Below are 11620 nucleotides of genomic sequence, written 5' to 3'. Positions count from 1 at the left end.
ACAGATTTTTCATCACCAGTTCTTTCGGCATAAGAGATTGATCCTTGAATTTAATTGCGGTATTCAAAATTTATCATTGAAATACAAACCCATTCATCGCTATTTCCATATTAACCACTTGCGAGCAAAATAACTTGAGTTTTTTCCATATTCAGTCGCAGCACATTAACTTTTAAAAGTTGTCTCGACGATTTTTTCGTCTGTTTAACCCAATTGTGGGTAAGCCACTGACACCAAACCGACCTACTTTTCCCGAGGATGCTACCAGGAAAGCTATTGTGGTATTGCTCAATTCTGAAGACCGTTTTAACCTATATCCCAACAGCGCGGTGAAAGCACGATCGCTGTTACAAAAATGCAATAAGTACTCCCGGATCGATGAACCGAAAAATCTGATGAACACGCCATTTAGAAAGCAAAAAACTCGGCAACAATACCTCATATTGAATTTGAAACCATAAAATCGAATTGATTATAAACCGATGTAGGTATTGCGAATAGCAACCGTCCATTTCCAATTTGCCGTTAAGGAATTGCTATTACATGATTTAAATAAATGCATTTTTTGGCTGGGGACAGAGTAGGGACAGTTTATATAAGCCCGTCGTGGACCAGAGTGACCATCATTTGCTCGACCACCCCGCCATTCATGCTGTAGCGCACGTAGCACGGGAGAATTTTCAATGTTCAGTCAATCGAGAGGAATCAGCCACAGGCTGGTTTTGTTGGCGATCGTCCTGTCACTCCATCACGCCAGCGGACGATCCGTAAGGCCGGTCACGTTCGGCTACGAGTTGGGAACCCCCATCAGCGATGTCCTTTCCGCTGTGCCGGATCAGGTCGCCGATTTGTCGGGCGCTGCAGCGGAACCGCGTCCGGTTTACGTAGAGTTAGTGAAACAGCCATTGAGTTTGCCTTTAGTGGCCGACGCCGCTGCCGCTACCGCTACCGTTAGTGCCGCAAGTGATGCTCCCGTCAATAGTGCCAGTGAAAAAGTCGAGAAGGTCCTCCGCACGCCTATGGCGTTCTCTATGAACACGGACCAGACGCATGCTGCGTCGGATCTGAAGGAGAAGCTTCAGTCCCAGCATACTCCCGACCAGCAACCAGAAGCTATCGACTACTACAAGTACTTGGCTCGTCTCCAGGACGAAAGCAAGGATTCCGGCGCTGCGGTGAAGAAAGATAACGCCGAGCTTAAGAAAGAGGAAAGCGCCAGCGAAAAAAAGGAGGTTACCGAGGAGAAGAAGGATGGTTCTGACCTCAGAGTGAAGAGCAAACCGAATATATTCTTGAGTCACAGTCCTTCCCATTTCTACAGCGATTATGTCCAACCATCTGTGGAGTTCCACAAGAGCGACAATCAAAAGTCCGAGGATAGCAAAGACGGTGACCACGAAGGCAACGCCAACAATCACCACTATAATCACCACCACAATGAAGACCAGTCCGATGACCTTGGAGGCAAGGGCGAGGCTACTGAGACTCATGAGGAGCATAACGCTGAAAGTCATCAAAGCGGACATCAGAGTGCGACAGAAGAAGGGCAGAAAGAAGAAGTCCAAGCCAGCGCGAGCAATCATGGCGGAGGTAATATTTAAGTTTAACACATGCTTTATGTTTGTTTTTTCTGATACACAGCTAAAATCAGTTTCTATTACCTTGATTGATGATCATCATTGCTTTTAGATATATCCAAAATAAGTTGTTTCTTAAATACCCCTTAAAGAACGTATAAGAAATTCAATGAAGGATAAAGAAGTTAGAAAAATAAAAAACGTAATTTGATCAAAAATTTCATTTAGCCAGTAAAATTTCTTTAAGCTTAAAGGGCCGGTTTGCCACAAGAAGTTTAACTACCATTTAATTAAATCAAATTTGGTTGTCCAGTTTAATCTTTTAATAAACCAACCCTCATTGTTATTAATCTGTTAATTACATTTACATATTAAATAATAATCTCAACTTGCATTTAAATAATATAATATATTTTGTAGAATTAATAGACATACAGGGTGTCCTAGAAAACTCTGGTCAATCAGTAGTCACATATTCCTCAAATAAAAGCAACTGAATTTAAGGCAGCTTAGTCCAATAATGTTTCGCTTATAAGCTACAGGGTGTTAAAATTTTATTTTATTAATATTAACGAATCGACATATGATATCTGATTAAAATTTGGTACATGTTATGTGTGTTAAGGGCACAGAAACCAATAAAATTAATCTATAAACATCTCTTCAACTCCATTAGTGACGTACAGGGGTATCTGTGACCCCTTATTTTTAAAAATATTCACCGCTAATAAATTTCTCAAGGAAAAGCTGATTTGTGGATTCCGCACAAAAAGTGCCTCTTGTAATTTTTTTTCTTTAAATTCTTTGGAAATTCCATTGTTTTCATAAAAAATCCGTGGATTCGTATACCGCTGCTGCAAGAAGTGATATATTTAATGCTGATTTCTATTGTTTTTCGCGCCCTTATAACGTGTACCAAATTTAATTCAGATACCTTACTTCGTTTTCGTATATAATGAAAACTATTTCAAATGTAACACTTAACCTGTAACATTTAAACAAATCACTTATGGACTAAAGAAGATGACTTAAATTTAATTGTTTTTATCTCAAGCATGCATCTCAGCTGTGATTGCTGCATGGTCACTGTTTTCTAGGACACCTTAAACGCAAAGATATGCAAATAACTTTGTGTCTATTCCAACGGTTCAAACTTTAAAATTAAGGAATTTTCTTATAAGAATTTTGCTTATGTTTCAAAATATTAAAGTAGATTAATAACAACAAAATTTTTGGCAGAAAAGAAAATGAGTGGTTGTATATGTAATGTAAATATGAATAATTGAATCAACGATTAAATAAGGCAATGACAGACATAAGTAATATTACACAATAGGTTGATTATTGAGTTTAGCTGTTCCGCTCTGAAAGGCAAACAAGCGATCTTCCATTTGCGCGGAGTAGAAATTATATATTTCTTTCTATGAAGGCGGCGACGGTGGTCATGATGGCAACTACAAAAAAGGCGGCGGCAGGGAGTATCAATCCGTAAACAAAGGCGAATACGGTCAAGTTGGAGAGAAGAAGTACAGCGGCTATCATCACCATGAAAAAGGGGAGAAAGGACACAAAGACAAAGACGATCATATCAACGAGTATGAAGAAAATATAGGTCAGAAGAATGGCCACCACGAAGAGGACGGATACGAGGCCGAGCACCAACACGGCGAGGAAGGAAAGCGCGCTACAGAGGTAATAGAATCCAAATATAAGGATGCCAAGAACTTTTTTGACGTACTTACATTATTTGTTTTTAGTTTCACGAAGAAGGTGAGCACAGTAAAGGACACAGCACCCAGGGAGAGCACAATATCCACAAAAAGGACGAATACGAAAAGAAGCAAGAGTTCTACGACGAAAGTCACGAAGGAGGAGAGCACGAGAAACACGGCGAGTACTTCCATGAAGACGATTATAACAAGGCAAGTACATGATATTTTTTTACATATACGGAATGGAATTTTAATGTAGTTAGCTAGTCTTTCCTGACGAAAATAACAGGTGGAAAATAGGTCGTCATGCATACCCAGCAAACCGCGTCGTTTACAACATATTTTATGAATAATAAAATTTTTCCTGACATTAATCTTGGAAAAATGGTAACAATAGGATAGCGAGACTAACATTTTACGCAGTTGGAAACCTGTTTATGAATTTCTGATTCAATAAAATCGCTACATTTGCGGCATCTTTTATATGCTACAATAAATTGATCAGATTTAAGCCACTTGTTGAAGTTAGGAAATTTACCACAATTTACGTAATTATATTGTCCTTCATAGAACGTTCTAATGCATCTAATAATTCTTGGAAATTTGACATGTATTATTTCGGTGATCATATTTTCATATCAAGTGTCATGAAGGTCATTAATAAATTTGTGTAGGTGACGTATATATCTGCGTAAAAAATGTTATTCTTAATTAAAACGGTTTTTTTTTCAGTGTTAGTTGTGCTTGTTCGTATTTATAGAAACAGCATTTATTGAGTTAAAAAAAATTATTATTATAAAACTTATTTTAATTACGTATAAAATCGCAAATCTTCACAGGGTGGCCACCATAAAAGCGGACACCATCAAGGAGGCGCCCACGAGGAGCACTACGGCAAACAGAAAGAATTCGAGGAAGGCGGGCACGATAGCAAAGACGACGGCCACCAAAAGGCCATCGGACGCGAGGTGCACCACGACCACGAGCAGAAAGGAGGCGAGGAATCGGAGTCTAAAGGAGGAAAGAGATGGCAGTACGAACAAGGCCAAGGCCATGGTGGTGACGATAACAAAGGGGCCCACCAACAACAGGTCGAAGTGGTCGTCGCAGACGGAACAGCCGAGGCCAGCGACAACGGAAAACCCGAAGACAACAAAGGCGCTGATTTTCACATCCATGAAATCACCAACGAGAAGAAACTTCAACAACCCCTCGAGAACTACAACGGTGACCTGGTGCAAGCCACGGAGCTTCACAAACAAATTATCGAGGAGTACAACTATGGCGGCGCCAATCTTGATCAGGGACATGGCAATGGTAATCAGAATGTTGAAGCAAGCCAACATCATCCTGTTCTTGATGCAGGTCATCTACAGAAAGGGGGTGAGTAACAAGTCATTTAAAAAGACCATTCATCCCAGAATCGACACCATTCACGGCTTTAGTTTCAACCTTGTTCTCTTATTTGAATATTGTGCCGTAATTGTGGTCTCTCGCGAGAGACTAGCCATTGCTATCGAGATAAACAAGGCCACCACGCTTCGCATGTGACGTCACTTGCAAGTATTATTCGGTAAAGCAATAAATAGTTAACCATATGGATATACGTATTAAAATTCGATAAATGTGTATTGTTTCGTTTCTAAAGTATATGAAATACAAAGGACAGCTTAACATTTAGTTAGTCTTTTGAATTCGAACTAGATGCATACATTTTACAAGTCTTCCCGTGTAAATGGATTCAAAAACTAATTGATCTTTTATACTGCACCATATGGCACAATAATTTATTCGAAACGGTAATTAAATTGAAATTAACTAATTGAAAATATAAAACTAATTTTTAATGGAAACTTTTTTATCCTCATTTCTTTCGCCATAAAACATAATTTGCGGCACGTCGCTATGATCTTAGTTGTTCTAATAAATATAACACACAAACAAAATGGAAAGTTGACGGATAAAAAACAATCTTTTAATAATAAGAATGTTTAGACATATATAAATAATAAATATTTTTCTTTTATGTGTAAACAAACATAACACTTTTCTCTATATTTAATAGGAAAACTCGCTCAATTTAATATTTACTTACTACAAATATATAATATAACCAAAAAAAAAACGTCATGCTAAACAAACGTGAGTCATGAATTTCAGTGTGGAAAAGTTAGTAAAAAACTTAAAGACACTAGATTTTACATAGTGAAAAAACTTGTAACAAACGTAACAAACTTAAAGTTACTTCCTTTTCCTCACCCCGATCTTCATGTGTCTGGACAAGCTCCATCCCCTCCATGTTGCGAATCTGGCAATGCTAGTTGCACAGCCATGACAAAACTATTATAAAATGATTTTAGGAAATACATAGTTACTGTGTTCAGTTTCTTTATGAACTAATGCTGCGAATTGGGAGGCTACGAAAACACATACATAAAACATAGTCCTTTGAGAAACCAAAAACGTGGGCTTTAGATCCACTTTAACTAATTCCACAGCAAAGACAACAGGTTAATGACTTTTACCATGACCCTTTACTTTTTTATCACACAGCAGATCAGATTCGAAATGCATTGCACTATTAACTCAAGATTATCTCTTCGGTCTAACCTCAAATTTACAACCTGATTTAAATTATCCAAATAAAGCGAAATTTCCTTCAAATTTGATCTATTATCCGGTTATTGAAATAACCTAAGTAATTCGGTTGTCAGTAATAAATAACCGACAAAAGTGACGAATGATGATCAGGAAATACTGGAAATAGCAAGTGATAATCAACTTGTAAATGATCCTAATAGCTTATTAGAACATAATTTATGAACATACAAAAAACTTAATAACAACATACACGATATTAGAACACGAGTTTTAGTAACTAATGTAATGAATATTTTCTTTTAAAATCACTAAATTATTTCAATAATTGTTATGATTTGACTGCTATAAAAAATTATAATAGATATAGAAAATCGTATATGTAAATATCCGTAAATAGTCGGTGCTGTTCGACTGACTGCAAGTCTTGAGAATTCAGGTTATCATCACTCGAATGAGCATACGGTTTTTGAAATCATTCGAATAATTGGTAGTCGGTTATTGAAATAAGTCGGTTATTCCCTTCACTAGAAACTACCACGACTAGTGACGTGTGACGTCACCAATCAAAGGAGTATTAGATGTGAGGCTTTGTAATATAGGTGGTACATAATAATATATAATATTGTTGACGGATTAGTTCATCTAAGCATATATTTGTACCTACAGGGTCTGAAAATCCCCATGGTTCATGGGGCGTTACGTGAGAGCGATAAAGTAAGTCATAGAAATCCGTGCGATAGAGAAAGATGGCTATAATGAAGGCGTCTAATAGTCACCGCCCATTTCGCCCTTCCACAAATAAGAAGTGGATCTTATTTGTGGGCGAAATGGGCGGTGACTATTAGACGCCTTCATTATACCCATCTTTCTCTATCGCACGGATTTCTATGACTTACTTTATCGCTCTCACGTAACGGCCGATGAACCATGGGGACTTTCCGACCCTGTATATAAGCGGGATGGTTTTGGGCTCACTTTTGTCTAGTCTATATTTTACGGCATATAAAATTTTCTTTCTCTTATATTGTGCACAGTATCCAAAGAAAGAAGTCGCTTCAAACATCTACATTTAATAGTTACTTAAACCCATCAATGTTTTATGTAATAATAATGTTTAGTGGGATAAATACAAGGATAATATAGATTATATTTTTAACTTTTTTTTAACTGCCATGAAATTTTGCCATAAAACTGATCCTAAATAATACCGTATATTATTTTGTTACGAACAATCCGTTGCTATTACGGTTTTATGATGTGCCAAATGTAGCTTTGAGTGACATGAAACGTTATCCTTGGGTTGATTTCATTATTGTCATATTTATATTAGTTATACGTAGGAATTGTGATATGTATAAAATTAAATCTACATATTTTAAACTCAACTTTTACACTCTCGACCAATGTTATGCATTAGTAATAAGCTGCACAGCACAACTACTAAAACATACCAACGGCGAAATTGACGTATGACTAACAACTGAATGAAAAAAAAAAAAGAATTAAACAGGACTATACTGTGACAGACATGTAAAATACTGCGTACCTACTGCTTAAAAACTAATACATTTTGACTAAGAATTCACATTTTATTGATGTGTTTCTTTTAGAGATCTCCACTTAGGGTTGAATGGTATATCTCGTTTCTAAGACTCAATGTCCTTCGTCCCATCCCAACTCTAGGCGGGTTCCAATTTTTTTTCTTTTGTACAGACAGAAAGATTTCACTTAAATTCGACTACCTGTATTTTCTCTTGTTGTCATTTTTTTGCATGAATAAAACACTGAAATTACAAACAGTTAAGATCTTTCTTTGCACACACTGATCCCAAATTCCACCCAGCACGGCATATAGAAAGTAGCTAAATTATTGTATTGAGAAACAGACACAGCTTAGAAACACAAAGTATTTACTTAGGGACTAAAATTACTTAAAGTTCATTTTTTGTACATTTTTTCCAAATCACACAAAGCACAGTGTAGAGAAAACATGACACCACGCAAAGACAAAGCACAGCTCAGAAAAACCAAAGCACGTAATAGACCTTTTTAGTAGTGACGCCAAATAATAGGCAACCCCAAAGTGCACATTGTCACGAAGAATTTCTCAATATTTTTACTATAATACTATAGATTGATTTTCGGCCTTATATATAAGTGCCAAGAAAATGGCTTTTTTGTCATGACCTTAAATATCGCGATATTCTGTCTATATTAGCAATATTTAAAAAGTTTCAAGTGACAAACCAAAATAATTACCTATAGAGTTTATATATTTAAATTTATAGAACAATATTGACTTTTATAGTAATTAATAAATTAAAATTATATCATTGTTACTAGCATGCACATTAAAAATAATTTCATGTAAGCGAAGTAGCCTCGCAACAGGATATCATTCAAGAAAAGTTTGGTTGTGGTTAAGAGTACGTCTATAATAAACCACTTGAAGAAAACACACTGACAATATAGTCGTTACGATTTCAATTGGAACCGCATAAAAACATTTAACTCATAAATTCTACGGAATCCATAGACGTACAGAAAAATGTAGCCCTGTCTCGTCTAGATATACCTACTATATTCCGAGCCATATTACCATATAATTACCATCCGATTGTCAAGTTTTTTATGTTTAAAATTGCATTGTAATAAAGCATGTCGTAAAATATCTAAAAATTTATAATTATAATCAGGATAATCGCTTAATTTATCTCGAATCATGTTTAAAGTAGGAACTTTATATTCTTTATGCATATTATAAATTGTGCGCCGCATTACATCGGGTAAAATCGTAAATTTTCTTTAATTTTGTATTTTCGCGTTTCCTCATTGTACCGTGATCAATCCTTCTTTAATTACGCGATAAATTGTCGTTTTCGATATCTTAGTTAATTCGTTAATACGTTTCCTAACTTTTTATCACATCGTTCACTATTTTAATATAATACGTTGACTTTTTACGTGTAAATCTTTGTTTTTAAACTCCGATTTGGTTTCGATACTTCCGACCAGTTCTACTATTTAGGAATTTTCCCGAGTTATTTCGTTACCTTCCGCTTCAGTCTCCAGAGAGCCATGCTAAATTACTAGATAATTACATATAACATTTATTTTAATAACTATACCCTTTACTGGTTACGATATGAACAAATAATATCAATAAATAATAATACGTATTATACCAACAACATACCTCGCCAAGCAATTCTCTGCACTGCACTGGCAAAGCGGCAAAGCTAAGTGAACCCGTGTACCATACAAAAAAAAAATATTTACGACCTAGTGGACCAATACAGGTTTGCGTTGATGACCAGCGCGCCGCCATCAATCCTACCTCAGGCGGACTAGTCTACCAATACCGGCCTCGCCGATTGTTATTCGAGTATAAATTACGAGAAATTACGAGACACATCATGGTCAAAGCATAGGAAGAAATTTCAGGAGAAGTTTCAGGTCCCGTGCTTTAAGATTTACAAGTTCCAATTGACATCGTAACAACTATACAACACCAAGAAAAACAATAAAAAATACTTAGTAGCACTAGAAAACGCCAAGATTAAACAAAACAAGAGAAAATACGCTAATGATGACAGCGATAACATAACAACAAGATCTCACCTGCCTATGAGGTTATTCTTTCCGAGCATGAGCATTAGGAATGACACGGCTAAAGTTAAATTTTTACTTTATTTAAATCTAGGAATATTCTTTTATATCGTTTTTTGTAATTTTTAAGCACATTAGTGTATCTATTTTATGATACACGTGTTGGTTGTTGTTAAATACTTCCAAATCCTTATAAAAATAAATTAATTTGAAGTTGTTCATTTGTATAATCTCTGTCTGTGTAAATAGTACACAAGGGTCAGATTCGATCTGTAAAATTTCAACTATGACAAATGATTGTGGGTTGCCTAAATATGTGACGTCACACTAAAAGAGTCTATCTTAAACACGTATTACAGCGTAATCATCAGTTAAGATTATGAGCAAATCTGTCACACTTGCTTTTTTTTTGTAATAAATAATTAAAACGAAAGGAACAGATATTATGAACTCCGAATTTTATATTTATTTTTTAATATTAATAAAAAAGTAATATAGTTGTACTTAAATTTATTCGAATATGATATTGTTTTGAAAAGTACTGCAAATGGTTGAGCTTAAAAAAATAATAAAACCAAAAAAAAATATGATTTAGACTGCTTTCTAATTAGGTTTAGTTTGTTATATTTGATTTTTTTGCAGTATGATGATGATGGCAGTTGAGCTCCCTATAGATCAAACTAATAAATCTTTTTTACCTCATCTTTTAATGGATGTCGCGCTATCGAACTGAAAATATTATTTTCAAATATTTAAATACTTTGAAGATTGTCCTTTAAAAAGGTACTTTTCATTTATTTCGACAAAATAAACAGTTACATATTAATAAAAAATTGGAAAAAGTAACTGTCACTTTGATAATATCATGAAATATTATTCCGGGATTGTTATGAATTTCATTTTGGATTTGTGAAGTTTCAGTTCTATGGTATGACAACTCTTAAGATTTTGAAATAATGTGTTGGAGTCGGTCCCTTTCTAGATATCTTGTAGCAGTAAAGATCAAATCATGGAGATATACGTAATACACTGTGTCACAATTTCATCAAAATATACATGTCTAGGTTAGGAGCAATATTAGAAAGTAAATTATAGGGACTTTCCCCATACAACCCTGAGAAATTAGTAGAAACTTACCTGACACCCTGTATACTTTTTCTTATAAAAATTTTTATATCCCAGCTGGTCCTGCCCAAGCAGAAAAACAAGATTACGTTGCATCCAAATTTGGACTCGTCTACGGAGCAGAGACAGTGCCCGAGAAGGCAGTACAGCAACCCGACAGAACCGCAGAGAACAATTACGGTGCCGACGCCAACGCCTATATCGCTCTCCTTCATGCCCAGTCCCAACCGCACCCGGCGCACGTCCACGAAAATGGGCAGATCTGCCCGGGAAGCCCGTCCGATCAAGAGGCCACAGCACCTGTTCCTCAGCTGGCCCAACCAGCAGAGTCCCATGGACAAGGTGAGGCATCTGCACCCAACAACCATATTCTCGTTGTTGGTAGCGATGGGAACATATACGGCGTGCTGACTAACAATGGGCCAGTTAATTCGGCGGTTTGATGAATCGAGTGTGGACGGTTGAAAATGTGATGGTAGTTTAAATATAAATTATTTTTATATTTATGTTGTTGCGTTTTGTTAACAGTGTCACGTGCTGGTGTAAGACTGTTATACGTTTAAAATTTATTAAAGCATTCAGTTGAATTTTTAATTTTTTATAAAAAAATGTTTTTAATATACTTTTATGTAAAATGGCGTCAAAACTAATTTATCCTGCACTGATATACAAGGTGAGTCGGATTTTACGTTGGACCCAGGAGTTTGAAAATGAACAGTTTTTTTTCGCATAACGGGGTGATCAAGTTTGAAGAAGTCTATGTTATATATTTGCTAAACCAATGTAGATATTCAAATTAAATTTTGTTTACATCATACCTGGATAGGTAGCCTTAATTTGTGTATTAATATAATGTCTCACAGCATGTGTAAACCAGCAGTTTCACTATGTTGCCGGCATTTTGATATCGTTCAGCCGTTTTCGATGTCTTTGGATGGCGAAGTGCTGATCAGGATCAGGCCGTAATAAGAATTTTTTACTATTGTAAGAAAGCAT

The 11620-nt window shown here is 35.8% G+C and overlaps 1 protein-coding gene across 1 annotated transcript; it reads left to right on the top strand.

Moving 5' to 3' along the window:
- The first annotated feature begins 683 nt into the window (after window positions 1–683).
- LOC108903215 (filaggrin-like) lies at window positions 684–11211 on the top strand. Its single transcript, XM_018705314.1, has 5 exons — window positions 684–1590; window positions 3007–3269; window positions 3335–3499; window positions 4129–4672; window positions 10682–11211. Exons 1-5 carry the CDS (start codon window positions 684–686, stop codon window positions 11065–11067), a joined length of 2265 nt encoding a protein of 754 aa, XP_018560830.1. The 3' UTR covers window positions 11068–11211.
- Window positions 11212–11620: the final 409 nt, after the last annotated feature.

The sequence above is a fragment of the Anoplophora glabripennis genome, unplaced genomic scaffold (assembly GCF_000390285.2).
Source record: "Anoplophora glabripennis isolate ALB-LARVAE unplaced genomic scaffold, Agla_2.0 scaffold40, whole genome shotgun sequence".
NCBI classification, from domain to species: Eukaryota; Metazoa; Arthropoda; class Insecta; order Coleoptera; family Cerambycidae; genus Anoplophora; species Anoplophora glabripennis.
Note: the sequence above shows the minus strand (reverse complement) of the source record. Positions and strands in the feature narration are given on the sequence as shown.

Excerpts from the sequence above, each read along its gene's own strand:
- LOC108903215 (XM_018705314.1), top strand. The coding sequence starts at position 684 with ATGTTCAGTCAATCGAGAGGAATCAGCCACAGGCTGGTTTTGTTGGCG. Across the intron at positions 3,500-4,128 it reads ATGAAGACGATTATAACAAG|GGTGGCCACCATAAAAGCGG; the intron begins GCAAGTACATGA and ends AAATCTTCACAG. Across the intron at positions 4,673-10,681 it reads AGGTCATCTACAGAAAGGGG|CTGGTCCTGCCCAAGCAGAA; the intron begins GTGAGTAACAAG and ends TTTATATCCCAG.